This window comes from Halictus rubicundus, chromosome 17 (assembly GCF_050948215.1).
Source record: "Halictus rubicundus isolate RS-2024b chromosome 17, iyHalRubi1_principal, whole genome shotgun sequence".
Classification (NCBI taxonomy): Eukaryota; Metazoa; Arthropoda; class Insecta; order Hymenoptera; family Halictidae; genus Halictus; species Halictus rubicundus.
The window spans coordinates 1,844,431-1,860,044 of NC_135165.1; the positions used below are offsets into that span (position 1 = coordinate 1,844,431).

At 49.0% G+C, this 15,614-nt stretch overlaps 2 protein-coding genes across 5 annotated transcripts; one reads left to right on the plus strand and one right to left on the minus strand.

The window, feature by feature from the left end:
- The first annotated feature begins 1,298 nt into the window (after positions 1 to 1,298).
- Positions 1,299 to 11,722, plus strand: LOC143362629 (uncharacterized). The gene is made up of 3 exons (XM_076802971.1): positions 1,299 to 2,361; positions 3,848 to 3,958; positions 5,111 to 11,722. The coding sequence occupies exons 1-3, from the start codon at positions 1,395 to 1,397 to the stop codon at positions 9,304 to 9,306; spliced, it is 5,274 nt and encodes a 1,757-aa protein (XP_076659086.1). The 5' UTR covers positions 1,299 to 1,394; the 3' UTR covers positions 9,307 to 11,722.
- Positions 11,723 to 11,837: 115 nt separating this feature from the next.
- Positions 11,838 to 14,722, minus strand: LOC143362631 (cdc42 homolog). 4 transcript variants are annotated; one of them, XM_076802974.1, is made up of 5 exons: positions 14,048 to 14,722; positions 13,909 to 13,980; positions 13,618 to 13,727; positions 13,345 to 13,542; positions 11,838 to 13,272 (listed from the first exon to the last, which is right to left on the minus strand). In XM_076802974.1, coding segments are annotated over exons 1-5 (471 nt in total). In that variant the 5' UTR covers positions 14,049 to 14,722; the 3' UTR covers positions 11,838 to 13,182. The 4 variants fall into 4 exon arrangements, with proteins under 4 accessions (XP_076659089.1, XP_076659088.1, XP_076659087.1 ...); XM_076802973.1 differs by having other exon boundaries at positions 13,909 to 14,110; positions 14,360 to 14,721; XM_076802972.1 differs by having other exon boundaries at positions 13,909 to 14,110; positions 14,180 to 14,721.
- Positions 14,723 to 15,614: the final 892 nt, after the last annotated feature.

A 15,614-nucleotide genomic window follows, 5' to 3' on the forward strand; every position in this document is an offset into this window, starting at 1 on the left:
CGCTTCGAATTGAAAGCTGCGCCGGTGCAGAGACAGGTCTCTCTCTCTCTCTGGAGACGATATTGCACAGTGACGGTGGTCGCGGTAGCCGCGACACGTATACCGCGATGGTTATCCGTGAAACATCATCGGGGGACTTGTACTACCTGTTCGTACAATTAATATTCCGTCGGTCCTAATCAACCACCGTCCTGTGCGACAGGCGTTCCCCGTTCGTATTCAAATTCGTCGGCGAGCGGAAGCGAGAGAGGCGGGTCGAAATTTTCCTCGGGTCCGTCCATCGACCCAGGTGAAATGTTGCTGAACGGCTGACTCGGTTGTCGCCGAAGAATGAACCTGCGGGAAAATCATCAGGAGGGGTCAGTGCGCGTTTACGTGGACGAATACAACGAGCTGCATCGCGGACAACCATGACACGGCGCGTCGTATCGTTTCGAAGCGCGCCCACGTTCGCCGTCCGAGATCGATAAACCGTGGTGTCACTGAAAATGAGCGTTCGCTTGCGCACCAGGAACCTCCGACTGGCCTGTGCCTCGCGAACAGGACACCGATGATCCTGACAACAACGGCGCATCGTTGAGTTCCGTGTGACGACGGCGACGACGACGGTGACGGCGGTGGCGACGGTGACGACGACGGTGACGACGGTGACGCCGGTGGTATGGTTGACGAGGACGACGGTGAAGTGTGTTGTCGGTGCAGGTGTTGATCGCGACGGTATTCCGAATGATCTCTCGTCACGGATATTCGGGCTGCGACGAGACCGTTTCGTTCATCCGAGCGGGATCGACCGATCTCGTTGTTGATTAGCGTTTCTCGTCGTGGGCGGCTTGGCTATCGATTTTATTCCGTGCTCCGCTCTCGGAAGCTTATCGACGTTCTTGTTGCAACTGGCTGACTGACACCGCCGCTCGGAGATGCGCACCGATTTCACCATGATCAGCGTCCGGTACGCGGCGATGCCTTCCGGTCGTCGGTGAGACGGAGGACCCCTATCAAGAGAAAATCGTAAACGACCGTTGGTTTTCCGGTTTTTTCCACCGATGAGACTGCGCGCGTTTCGCGGAATTTCCACGGTGGCCGACGTAATCCTGTAGGATTGATGTCGATCGCGGGTTCGTCCGGTGACAATATGGCGTGCGGAGTGAACGACACGATCACTTAACCGGATCGCGGCTGGTCGATCGGTCCGGGACGATCGATCGGACGCGACGCGAGAACGCGTGTGCGCCACGAGGTCTCACCTTCGTTCCCGATCGAAAATGAAATTCTTCCGTGGAAACAAGTGGCTGCAAGGGTGAGCGTCACGCCGACACCGGGCTGAAAGGACCGTGCCTGTCTCTCGTTGGGGAAGGGAAGCAAGGAACGGGATAGTGGCCGAAGAAACCCCGATAATGAAGGAGCACGGAAGCAAACTTCCGGCCGAGCAGCCTGCGAAGATTCTCAAGTCCCTGCTGAAGAAGCCCGGCCAGTCGAAGGCCAGGTCGCAGAAGAACCGTGTGGTGATCAACGAGAAGTTGAACGAATTTTTCGCGGCCGATTACATAATACTGATCAAGGAGGAATGCTGCGCGGACTACGAGGAGGACTGCGACTGTTGCTGCCAGGAGCACGAGTTCCTGCGGCTCGGCAACTGCAAGGAATGCAGGGCCGAGCTGAACCTCCACTTCGGCATCTCGGACGACAACGATCACCGGTACCGGGACGTCGAGAGGGACGAGGAGATCACGCTCGCCGGAGACGTGTCTAGGGACAAGGGTTGCGACGGCGAACGTTTCAGCTGCGGGGAATTGCACGCCGACGATGCCGAGGAGGAGGAAGAGGAGGAAGAGGAGGACGAGGAGGAGGAAGAGGTGGAAGAAGAAGAGTACGAGGGAGACGAGTGCGAGATAGGGGTCGAGGGGGAAGAGGTCGTCGAGGACGCGACGGAGGGTGTACAGAGGAAGAAGGGTGGGAAATCGGAGACGATCGAGCCGAAGGAGACAGCAGCCGCGCGGGATAAAAAGAAGAGGACCGATGAATTTCGAATTCCGGATGCCGGTAATCGGAGGCAAATGGCCGAGCCCCGCGACACTAAACCGTGCATGGTTTCGCCGGCCTCGACCACCCCGTCCCTAGCATCCTCTCCGCCAACAGATCCACCACCGCCGCCACCCCCGCCGCCGCCTCCACGGCCCCAATCGACCTTGGACAGGTCGATGTACTCGTCGCCGCTTCCACGACAGGAGCCCCAACAACAGGAGACCCTCAGCCCACCGGAGGGTTACAAGGACGTCTGCTCGAACGGTGAGGTGCCCGCAGAGGTGCCGACGCAGTGTCTGCGCTCCTCGTTGGATCATCTTCGGTCTCGACGAGCACCAGGTGAGCGTTGCGCAACTCGCGCCGCCTTTTGCGACGTAAAAGTCTAGTCTCCGCGTAACATGCTCGAGGAAAACGTGAGACACGTCGGCTTAACATGCACAGGGTGTCTCGAAACGGACGAATCCCTGTCGACGTCCGTAAAAATTGTGCTTGAATCTCTTGCGCGGTGGGTCGATGCACCGCGCGCTATTTAGTATTCTCCGGTGCAACAGATGAATTCTCAAGGGGCAACCCTTTTAAGAACGCTAGAAATAAGCTGGTCTCTTTGCGATCCCTCTTCGAGGAATTATGAAACGGATCCTTTTTAGAACTTCTCGGTAGAATTTAGTTCTCATTTCTCTCGGACGCAAAACATCGATGATATTCTTGATTCTTATAAAAACTAGATTTACGGAGCACTGAAACTGGCTAGTTTGGATCATTTAATAAAAATACCAAGAATATCGGCAGATTTTTAGCAGGCTTTTACTACAATATACGTTCCAAGGAATAAATGTGTTAAAACTGCGAATTCGCGTTTACTGTATAGATTAAAGCACAGACGGGAGAAGAGAGAGAGAGAGAGAGAACCGTGGACTCCGCCATTTCGAATAAATGTGTTAAATGAATTTCCTATAAATGCATTTATACAATCATAATAATTGTAAATTAAAGAACACAAAACCCCGTAAATCTAGTGTTAAATACGAGGTGTAATTTCAGTCGAAAACTTTATACTTTCTCTTCAGCCCCACCCACGGAGCTAATTATCGTTCGACCGTGTGCACGAGGGCGTTGATCGAGCGGTTTTAATTCTGGAAGAAGTGTTCGATTCGCTCTGAAAGATGCGCCGCCGATCCAAGGGACACCCTGTATGCGTGTTCGTTGTTCGTCTCCGGCGGGGAATCGATGCGAACAGAAACAGTGCCGAAGAAAGAAACTGTTTAATTGAGCGCGGTGCTCGGAGAATGTTCGCACACGGTTGTTGCGCGTGTTCCCACGTATTTAAAACGCACGGCGCGCGGCGCGGCGAGACGGAGGCTCGCGAAGCCGTATCGGCACGTTAAAATTACGGGACCCTGTGCCTGTTTTTCTACGCGCGATGGCCTCTCCCGAGATTAATTTTTCCTGGCCGGTTGAACGCGTCGCTATTATTATTTTCGTTTCGCAACGGTGAGGTAACTCCTTTTAACGCGATCAGTATCTGTTTAACGCGCGAACATCGATCGGCATACTTGTCGGCGTACGTTGAAATGTCGATGCAAACACACACCGTTCTCCCGCACGCTCACGCTGCTGGCCGGAAGTATAGCGTAGCGTAGCGTGACTCCGGTGTTTTCACGGTGCGTACGCGACAAGGACGCTCTGCGGGTATACATTCCTGGGAAAAATGATCACCCTCCTCGCCTACGCGCAAACGAGGCTTTTGTTTCACGCGGTATATCTACCGTGTGTCTCTCTTTATTTACGCCCCCGATTTCTTAAATATAACCATGACATTTTCCAGGGGCACCGGTCGAGGAGCGATCCGCGTACGATCGGCAAAAGTCCGAGGAGGAGGAGGCTGCCGGAAATGCGAAAAATGTCAACGAACAACCGCAACGAACGTCCTCCACCGGTGTGTATTTATGCGCTTCGTTTTACCCGTCCACATCCTGCGGCCGCCGCAGAAATTGCACCAATGTTCTCGGTTTAACTTTCACACGGGTAACACAGTCTATTATTAGACCGCAGGTATTTATGCAAATACGCGTGTCTGCACAAACATATTCGCAGAACTTGCAAAAATAAAAATCATTCCACTGTTGGATTCCGAGTTTGGAAATCGTGTACAACAGTTTATAATAAAATCGAGAAGAGTTTCATTTGAGTGCATACACGGTGGCGAGTTTAAGGTGCAGCGATGTAACCTTCTGCGCCGAAATGTGCAAGAAGAAGCTCTGATGTGTTGTTTTCGACGGGCTGCTATATACAGGGTCATCCGTTTTTAAACGGCCAAAGGTCAACCAGCTATAGAGGACCCCAAAATGAAACAACTTTCACCCCTAACACTTTTGTTGATTCGGTCTTGATTTTTAGATAATTGCAAAAACCCGTCATTTTTTGCGTTCACTTAAGATTAAATATATTAGGACTGCGATTATGTATCTTGATGATTTTTCCTTTGTTTGGTTTAAAATAAATAAATAGGGGCATCTTTTTTATCCAGTCAACTTTTTTGTATGACCTTTGAATCTTGGTTTTTTTGACATGGGGCACGCCGTGGAGACTGAATGAAATTAGTGTTAGGGGTGAAAGTTGTTCCATTTGGGGTCCTCTGTAGCTGGTTGACGTTTGGCCGTTTAAAAACGGATGACCCTGTATATATATACATGTAATTTTTGAGAGAAAAGTGTGGAAGGGAGTAGAAAAGGCTTGTTGTGGAAAGGATGACGTGGAAGAGACAAAGTCTAAGGGTCTGTTTCGTCCTGATGATTCAAGGGTTTTGGCTGACGTGTCTATGGCATGATTATCATGATGCGTTGGTGTTTAACCAGAGCCTAGGGTTATCGGGTATACAACATCACTACTTCGCGAGCGGTTCCAATAAATTGACGTCACGAATCTCTTCCATACCTACCCGTTTCTTGAATATTTTCGTGCTGCGTACAAACGGCACAACGTTCTGCGGCCCGGTTTTCACAATTACATTGCATCGAGCCGTCTCGTTAATTGACACCGTGAAACCAGAGAATATCGGGGGCACTGACGGGACGTTTTTTCCTTTTAGAAGCCCGCCACCGCTATCTCGTCGAGACGATAACCATGACGACCGTGACGGAGCGGCGAATCGTACGCGAGATCAGCGAGGAGAAGGAGTGCATTGTCCAGCGGGAATGCGCGAACCGATCGAACGACGAGAAGTGCGAGAAGAAAACCGTCGCGGAGAGGATCGCACAGATCGAGGCGGCGAACGACGCGGCGAATGCGATCGAGTGTACCGGTCGCGGCGAGGAAACGTCGTCGAGCGTCGGCGTCGGCGTCGCCGATAACCGTGACGAAGCGACGCCGACGAAGCCGACCAGAAGCGAGACCGTGGAAGACGCCGAGGAGGATCGTGTCCTCGGTCGTGGCGGCGAGGCGTCGTCGGATATGAAGGAGCTCTCTCTAGTATTCAAAATCGGCAACTCTTCTCTAGCGAACAACAGTCTGAAGCCGAACTCCGCCGTCAGACAGTTGTTCCCGAATCCGAAGTTCGTTTCGCCGCCGCCGGCGCCGTTCGGTAAGTTGTCCGTGTCCTCGGTCGTGAGCTCCCCCGACGACTCGCAGGACGATAATCTATCGGTATCGAGCGAGAATCCGCGCATCCTCGACCCCGTGAAGCGATCGAAAACGTTCGACAACCACACCTCCAACTCCTTCGACGACGACTCCGACCTGATCAAACGAACGATCGAGAGGAACACGCTGCGGCGAAGTCTGCTCGACAAGTACCGATCCGGTTCGCGCAAGAAGAACCCACCCTCGAAGCACCTGTCCCTGGAGGAGCGGATTCGTCAGCTGACCTGCGTCGACCAGGACGAGGACGACTCGATCTGCTCGAACGTGGTCGACAACACGGACTCCGTTGCGAGCGCGGACATCGACGCCGATTTGCTCGAACGTGATTCGCCCTCGGGACAGGAGGAGACTGTCGCGTTCCCGTCGACGAGGCCGCTCGTTCGAAACGCCACCACGATCGTCGAAACCTCCGTCTCGCCGACGTTAACACCGACCCCGACACCTACACCCACGCCAACCTCGACCGTACCGATCCCCACGGCGATGCCGATCGTCCCAGGATTCGACCTGTCGGACCCAACGATACCAGCCAGCGGGACCTCGATGGCGGCGACCTTCCTAGCGTCCAATTCCTCGTTCACGTCCGTCACGACAACGATCACGGCCTCGAATTATCATAAACAGAACTCGCTCGGCGGTGCCGGGAACGGTAGCAGCAGTAGCTCGTCGAGCATCTCGGACCAGTCGCATAATCACTCGACCTACAAGAAGCTGGCGGATCTGTTCACGCACAAGAAGCACTCGTCGAACATGCCCGATCTCGGTCTGGGAAGCAACGGGAAGAACAGTATCCCGAAGGAGTGTCAACAGTCGAAGAACTCGGTGGCCAGGACGAACCACTTGGACGTGCGCAGACAGTTTCTGGCCAGTTTGTCGCCGTTGTCCTGCGTGACCGTCAACAGCCAGGACAATCAGGAGGATTACTATCGTCACGACTCGAGACCGTTGCCCGGCGAGAACCGCGATCCGTCCGCGAATTACAACAACGCTACATCGCCGTACAGCTTGGAGGACATCGAGGCAGCGTTGCGCGAGAACGATCGCAACTACGTGGGCGCGCCGGACGTCACCAAAGGCACGCCGATGATCATCAACAAGCCCGACATCGGGGACAACGCGACCGACGAGCTGCTCGCGTTCGTCGAGCAGGACAAATTCCGAACGGAGAGAATCAAGCGTCGTTACAACGAGGTCGACGATCATTACTTCACGAAAATGCACAGCATCAACGCCTACGCGACGGACAGCCGACTCGAGAGAATCGTCGACGGCAGAAGCGACCGGGACGAGAATCGTCAGCAATTCGGTCATCTGTATCACGACGATCTGAACAGCAATCGCGGCGCTTATGAGAACAAGACTCGCGCGGACGCGCAACGGGGAAACGATCTACGATACAACGAGAAGAGAGGCGAGAGCGTCGACAACAACGACGTCGCCGTCAACGCCATCGACAACGAGAACAACGACGGGGACGGGGACGAAGACGACGAGGACGACGAACTGAACGACTACGGCTTCAACTGTCGACCGTCCGTGACCGGCGTCAAGCAACGATTGTCGAACCACACGTCCTCCGTCGAGACCTTCCATCGAACGATCCTCGAGAACGACGCGTCGTTGGCCGTTCCCAAGACGAACTATCATCCGCCGCAGCCGCCGGCGACCTACTACGAGAACAACAGCAGCGTGCAGATCGACGGCCGGATCCGATTGTACGACGAGACGTCGATCGACAACAACGCGACACCGCACTCGTTCATCGGTACCCTGCTCACGGACGACCGGGACGCGAACACGATCAATCGAATCAACACGATGCAGAAGCAGATCGACGACATCTATCAGACCATCGTCGAGAATACCAATGTCGCCGGGCAGACCACGTTGGAACGTGTACCGTACACGGAGGACACCGGTTTCGTGCGACAACAGCACGCGCCCCAGTTGCCGGTGAACGAGGCAGCGTTCCACTTTTACCAGCAAAAGAACGGCCAACAGTACTTCCAGGAGCAGCTGAACGCGGTGAACGCCCGTCACACCAGAGGCGTGGCAGCCGGTGCCGAAGAGATGGACGGTGTCATCGCCGGCAGGGAGTACGCGATCAACAATATCCCGCCGAACGTACGGCGCAGAGATCCTCCGTCGGTGGTGACCACCCTCGCCAACAATCGCTGCAACATCATGCCGGTGATGCACACCGAGTTCCCGCCGAACGGCAAGTGTTACCGGACTATGTACTTCGTCCCGTGCAACGGGCTGTCCGACCCGACCTACCAGAACATCCAGCGAATCCTACCGGCTCATCCGTCGCCTAGTTACGCGACCCACATCGAAAGGTATCCGTATCCCCGATCGAACAAGACCGATCCGCTGCAACCGCGAGCCCAGCCGATCCCCGTGGCCCAGCAGCAACCGTTGCAACAACAGCAACTCAGATACTACCACATCGGGAATCGACCTTTGGCGCCGTTATCCAACTTTACGCAGACCAACGTACCCTCCCCGCTACCTCCGGGCTCGATAGGAATGCACCCCGTGCCCCCCGGGACTTCGTCGTTCGATTCGCGATTAGGTTCGATCTCCTCTACCGACCCCGTCGCGCTGCAACCAGCGCTGCAACCGGCGCTGCAACCGGCGCTGCAACCGGCACTGCAACCCGCCCAGCAGACCCTGCACCTGCATCTGCATCAGCATCAACAGACCTCGGAGGACTTCCGAATATCCGGCGTCGCTTTCGCCTCTGTTCCCCGAACCGCCGACCACTCGTTGCAGCTCCATCATCATCACCACCATCATCAGCATCAACATCAACGACACCATCAGCCGCCGGCGTTCTATCAAATACCGCCGTCGACGACCAACACAACCGCGACGTCCGCCTCGTCGTCGTACACCGTGATCGCGCCGACCAGGTGCGCCACTCTCGGTGGCAGCGGTCCGGCAAACACCGAGAACTCTTACAGGTTCTATCAGCTGCATCTGGGAAGGACGGTGGTGACGCCCGCGGCCGAGCTGCAATCCGCCCAAACGTTCTTGTCTTCTTCTACCTCGACCTCTACCTCGATCGCCCCCTGCACCTCAGCGTTCTCGCAAACGGTGACCCCGCCGTCCTCCTCCTCGTTCTCGTCCCCCATGCCCGCGTCCTACTCTCCGCTGACCACCGTGACCGGAATCCCGTCCCAAAAGGCATCCATGCTCGTGCTTCCGAATCACGTGACCGAAAATCACGGTGCCGCACAACAACCCGACTCGAATCACGTCACCGTCTCGAAACCTGGCCTCTCCGCCACGACCTCTTCGTCCTCGTCCTCTTCCTCGAACTCATCCGCTTCGTCCTCTTCTTGTTCCTCGTCCTGTTCCTTCTCCTCGTCGTCCTCTTCGTCTTGTTCGCCCTCGTCCATGCAGATCCCTTGCTCGCCCTCGAAACAACAACATCATCAGCAACACGAACAATCGATCGGCCCATCGTACGCTGTGATAGAACGCGGCGTACCGGAAGGAGCCGCCAGCACCGGACCCCAAGACGTATCGCAGACAGGAATTTTACTTACCTCGAACCCCCCTTACGTCGCGCGAAATCCCAGCGGGGTCTCGTTACCGAATCACGTACAGAACTCCGTGTATTACGCGATGAATGTTTAAACCGTGACCTTGGACCTTGAGGATTCCTCTCGGGGCTACATTTTGCTTTTCTGTTTCTTCCGTTTCTCTCCCAGATCGAAGGATAACAAGACTCGGATAACTGCATAGTGGATCGAACAAATACAAAGTGATCTTTTTAAGACCAGTTCGTTTTCAAGTACAAACCGTCAGACGCGTTTCTCGCTGTTCGAGAAAGAAAGAAAGAAAAACGGGCTGTTGGACTCGAGTTGGGCACCGTTCGTCGACGATGTCCTCTGCCAGGATCGCGTGCTCGTCACAAGTGCCCAAAATACAAGCGAAAAAAAAAAAAGAAGGAATTTATCGGTTCTCTTTCGGAAACCATTCGCAATAGTAACGTAACCGCCAGTTTTACAAAGTCACCGCGCGTGTTTGCTACACCAAATGTACAGGGTGTGAACAAATGTTTTGTCGTGACTATCATAGATGGCTTCTACATCTTCCGATCGGTGGAGATCTGTTAAAAAACGTCCCGCAAAATTGACCTTGACCTTGAAATTTAAAGTCAAATTTTTTCTGGCATCCTGTTCTACTCGTCACAAGGGTCAAAGTTGTCAGAGGAACTATGGGTCAAAATTCAACAGTTTCGTTAGTCATTAACTAAGTAATTGTCACTTGTGAGATGAATTTGATTTATACCTAACAGCTCCATATTTGAACCTTGTATGCTGTGTATCAGACACCTTCTGATCTAAACCCTCTTGATTTTTGTCTCCGGGCTGCTGTAAAGGATATAGTTTACAGATCGAGACAACAAACAAGAAATATCCAGAAATTAAGAGCCCGCATGGATGATGCATTCCACCGGTTACAAAATATTCCAAACATTCACCAAAGAATACAATACAAAATCAATGCTACAAGTTTGCTTGCAAAATATAATGGTGGTCACATAGAAGTTGGTATGCAAGCTCGATCATTACGAGACATCAATCAAGATAGATCCGTTCTTTGGCTTCGAACAAGTTGTAGAAGATAAAAATTTTTTGAAAATTTAACAGGTAAGATTCACAAATATTTACATCATATTGTTCAATAACTATTTTCATGATAATGGTTGAGTTTTGATCCACGGTTCCTTTGACAACTTTGACCCTTGTGATGAGTAGAACAGGTTGCAAGGAAACAAAATTTAACCTTCAATTTCAAGGTCAAGATCAATTTTGCGGGACGTTTTTTTAACAGATCTCCACCGATCGGAAGACGTAGAAGCCATCTACGATGGTCACGACAAAACATATTTTTACACACTGTACTTGTTAATAAGACGTGTATACAGAAGCCGGAGACGCATACGTAATACCGGAAAACATTCGACGATCATTTTTAGATCCCGCGATCGTCGCGGTTTCGAGGTACATGCGTAGAAGAGACATTTTCTTTTTTTTTTTTTTGTTCCGTTGTGCATACTGTGTACCAATGGTTATCGATTCTAGTCATGGTAAAACGCGTACGCTAATAACCACAAGTATAAAGCAAAGTACGTTCGGTACGTTTAACAAAGTATGTTACATTTAAGTATACGTGCAAGTATAACTAGCAGTGACAAAGATTCGCGAGTAAGTTGAATTCAATTTCTGTGGTGGAATTGACTAAGTAATTAAGAGGTATCGCGATGGAAAAGAACGATGAGATGCATTGTTCGGATATTAACGAAAAGTTCGTCGGAAAAGCATGATGATATCTGACATATACTTTCTGTTTCATTCTGTAGATCCTTAGCCGCGTTTCCGTTCATTGTTTTTCTCGTTCTCTCTTTTCCGTGTTTATGCTTTTGAAATTTGCCACAGCGAATTCGTCGGAACAACGAAAACGGCGATAAGGGCAATGACACGAGCGAACTATGAATCGAGGTATGTCTTGCGTTCGATCGTTTTGCTGATGTAACGTTGTTTCTGTTGTATCGTCGTGGGTATCGTTCGAGCTTTTCCAAAGAACGTGTATAACGAACAGACCAATACACGCTGTTTCGTGAAAACAAAACGGTATATAACTTGGCAGTGATTCATACCAGCGAGCGAATTATGTAGGTACACGGACGGCGCAAACGTGTGTCGCAGTCAGTACTGTAGCGACTTAAATATATATATATATATAGGAACAAAGTATTAACGTATTAGAATAGACAGTAAGGTAATGTTCAGCGCCGGCAACGGCGCTCGAATGTGATTAGTTTCGATCCAAAGTTAAGTACCAAACATTCGTGGTAATAAACAGCCAAATTTAAGGACAAGTTTTACATGTACCATATAATTTACTTAATTCTTGAAAAAATATCACCGTGAAAAAAGTGTATGTAAATAAAGCTTCAATCGTACAATCGTGTTCATGGCCCCTCTTGTGAATGTGTACAAAAGAAACTTTGCGAGACCGAGTTAGACTCGTGTTTCGACGAGAAAATTTTCCGGAATTCGCCTATTTTGTACTCGCCCGAGATTTGAAAATTATACCGAGATAATGGTACGCAGTTGTCGACGTATAAATTGTGAGAGATGTGTACTCGATAGGCTCGATTCATGTGTTTTAAAACTGATTTATTAAAGAATTCACACTACCAATTTATCCATAAAAACTTCTTACATATTAAAGCAGTTGAATATTTCGCCGAGTTCTTTTAATATGCAACTTGTATGGATGTTCGCAGTTTTCTCGATGATTACACACCGATTCTTTCGTACGATAGTCAAAAAGTATTCATGCCCACCAAAGTAAATCGGTTCAAGTCCAACGGATCGCTCGCAGACTGTATCTTTTCAACGAATCGGCTCGTCGGATGGAGACACACGTACTCGTGAACATACATATGCACCCCCCTCCCCTCCGATGCATGTACAAAATCTGTTTTTTTTTTCTCTTTTATTTTTTGTTTGTGTGAATTTTTCGTTCGAACCGAGCACGCGTCAAATGCGCAGTAAACGAACGACAGATCTCAGGGTACCGGTCCATTGACGATCTTGTCCCTATCAATGTGCCTTAATATTCGAAAAGGCGTAAAAAACCTATTTTTTCTTTTAACGCATTCTTTGAAACGGTCGATTCGTTCCGAAGTTGCACTCTGTGAAAAAGTGCATTGTCGGAAATCTTAAGGAACATGCATTTAACAGCAGAGAATAAATGGATCATTAACACGATTTATACTATATAAAATGTCAATTATATAGCCTTATAGTTAATTATATATACTTTGTTTTACTTTTCACGGGCTTGTCCATTTTAATGTGCCCGCTAGCTCCGCTGCAACCGGCGAAACCTAACCTAATCCTCGCTTCAGAGGCGATGAGAGAATCGCTGTTACAAAAAGTCTTTCGTTTTCATATATATTTGTTTTTATAAAGAAAAAAATTACATAAAAACGCCTACTTCGGGACACAAATCTTTTGCAGGATTCGAACTCCAGGCAAATACATTAACTGTAGGAACACTGTTCGTAACAGGCACATTAACCAGGGGCGCATGGTCGTGAACAGGCACGTTAATTCGGGAAGCATGAACGTGTTCTAAGCTCTTGCGAGGGCACACTAAATTAGGCAAAGAATGTGTGTTTATTTTGATTTAAAGAAATCATGAAAAATTAACATTTTCAACTAGAAAATAAATGCTTCGATCGAGAAGGTAAGTCGAGAAACGAATGTAAATTTTGAGCGGACGTAATCGAAGTCGGTGAATCCGAGAATTAATTCCTTAATGAGCAAGTCGGCTCGATGGCACATTAATAGGGACCGGTACCCCACCGATACTCGCTCGGATTTCGGAATAACTGATCGTCGAAAATGTTCTCGCATGCACCTTATGATGAAACGATTCACAGTCTTCCTCTGTATAGCGCTAATAAATTTTCGAAATGACATCGGCAGCGCTCTACAACAGGATACATCGTCTTCTCCTAACTGGCTCTGGAGGTTCTAAAGCTGCTAGAATCGCTTCGTCGAACACGTTTTTCAAACCTTTCTAAAAAGCAAAGAAAAACAATGCTATAGAGGTCGGGAAAAGTTAAACACACACCGAAAGTATAATAAATACCTGTGTAAGCGCACTGCATTCAACGTATTTGACCGCTTTCAATTCTTTCGCAAGTTTCTCCCCTTGTTCTGCTGATATGGGCTTTTGCTTATTTTTCGCAAGTTTCTCGATAGTCGGTACGTCGTCTCGCAAGTCGATTTGGGTACCGACTAACAAGAACGGTGTTTTTTGACAGTGATGAGTTATCTCTGGAACCCACTGATAAAAAGTATATTAATCATCTTAACATCGTATATACCTTTTCGAGGAAGCTTATCCGATAATTTCACTTACTTTTTCTTTGACATTCTCAAAAGACGATGGCGACACTACGGAAAAACATACAAGAAACACGTCTGTCTGAGGATAACTCAAAGGACGCAGTCGATCATAATCTTCTTGACCTTTAAACACGCAAGAAAAAACGTTAAATGATAACAAAAAAAAAATGTATATAAACACGACAATAAACGAGTTAACCTTTAACTGCATAGTCAAAAGTTTTAACCGTTCTTTTTTTTCTTTTTAATGAATTTTCGGGAAACAATCGAAACGATAAAAGGATTGAATGGAATCGATGCTTACCAGCTGTGTCAAATAATCCTAACGTATATGGTTCACCACCGATCATAACCGTGACCGCGTAATTGTCAAACACTGTTGGAACATATTCAGATGGGAATTTGTTGGTAGTGTACGATATCAACAGACAAGTTTTACCTACTGCACCATCGCCCACTACAACGCACTTGATTGTTTGCATTTTGTTCGTTTTGCTTGGATCACTCTACGCAAAAGGAATAGCAGTATGTTATTAGAGACGGTTCGGGGTCCAATGGGAAGGGCAGTTTCTTACACGAGATTATTCGTCAGCGGCGTGGCTGAATTTCTGTCTTGTTCCGTTCCATCGAGTCCGGTCTTGTCTAGTCCGACGAGTTTTGTCAGGTCATGTCACGTCCCATTACATCCCAGTCACGTCCAATTACGTCCGGCAACGTCTCTGTCGTGTCCTCTCCGAATAAAGGGACGTAATCACCGATTTGCTAGTCGAAAGCCTCGCTTCGCCACCAAAAACTTGCGAAACCGCGTATCTCTGGACAAGAAACGTGAACCGCGTCCGTCGAACCTCAACGCGAGTCAATGGAATTACACATAGGCCTCCTCTGGAATTATTGTTTTCTCAGATCGCCATTTTACAGATCCCATGGGATATACGAGCTTCTCTTCCAATGCGATATCATCCGGATACGTGGACGAGTCGATCGAACCGCAGCTCTCACGCCTGGACCCAGTGGAAAGCGTATCGCAACCAAGAATGTAATATACAAAACTTAACTGAAACATTCACGAGCAACTGGGCGTCGACAACACACTTCACTGTCACAAATTTTTCGAACGAACACAGAGAGCCGACGACTCGGCGATCTTCTGTTTTTAGCCAGCGTACGCCATCTATCGGACACCGCGGAGTACTATACCGGAGGCGAAACTTTTGTAAACATTTTTTCGCTGGTGTCTCTAAATTCTAAACTCCGTGCAGAGCTGGATAAAATTTTGCAGAAATAAGGTGTACAACGTAATTAATTAAACGTGCTTTTCGTTTATGCAGGATGAAGCTTTGAATAACAAAACGCAAATATTTCTGTTAGATGTCGCCTACGATCCCTGATTCGTACACTTCGTATAAGTAGTGTAGAAGCTGCTATGTTCACGGTGTACAACTTGCGTGCGCAAGCGTATTGAACGCACTGCGTAGTTTTGGGGCTGTGTTCATGATGAAGAGATTATCATAAAAATCATCTTTGATAGCAACGTCTGAACCAATCATTGTCATGATATCTGCATGAGCCGTTCGATGACATTCGAATTGCATACGATTTCGAATAAAGCCACTGGAATGCTGTCTATAGTCACGGATACTTTGGTTCAAGTACAGTCGGAAGTTAGTCAAAAATGACCGAATGAAATGCAGTTGAAACTCGTCCGGTAGGAATTTAAATATGTTCACAAGTAGTATTTGAAGATTGTTCGATTCGAATAAAAATAACACTACGCGTGTGTCATTGTTGACAATGGTACATCAGGTCGGTATTCCTTATTACATCTTGTTTAACAACCAGCAGTGGCTAATTATGTTTTAAGCCCACAATTTATAATATTTCATAATAGCATTGTTTTCTCGTATATCAGGAATCGTTTTCATATTAAACGATGCAGAATACAGTCAGCAAACGATAGAATTCCGTGTATACATAGACAGGCAGTGACTTTATTCACCCACGTCGGTAAAA

Coding starts and splice junctions, on each gene's coding strand:
- LOC143362629 (XM_076802971.1), top strand. CDS start 1,395: ATGAAGGAGCACGGAAGCAAACTTCCGGCCGAGCAGCCTGCGAAGATT. Junction 2,362..3,847: donor TCGGTCTCGACGAGCACCAG/GTGAGCGTTGCG, acceptor GACATTTTCCAG/GGGCACCGGTCGAGGAGCGA. Junction 3,959..5,110: donor GCAACGAACGTCCTCCACCG/GTGTGTATTTAT, acceptor TTTTCCTTTTAG/AAGCCCGCCACCGCTATCTC.
- LOC143362631 (XM_076802973.1), bottom strand. CDS start 14,086: ATGCAAACAATCAAGTGCGTTGTAGTGGGCGATGGTGCAGTAGGTAAA. Junction 13,728..13,908: donor AGGATTATTTGACACAGCTG/GTAAGCATCGAT, acceptor GCGTGTTTAAAG/GTCAAGAAGATTATGATCGA. Junction 13,543..13,617: donor TTGAGAATGTCAAAGAAAAA/GTAAGTGAAATT, acceptor ACTTTTTATCAG/TGGGTTCCAGAGATAACTCA.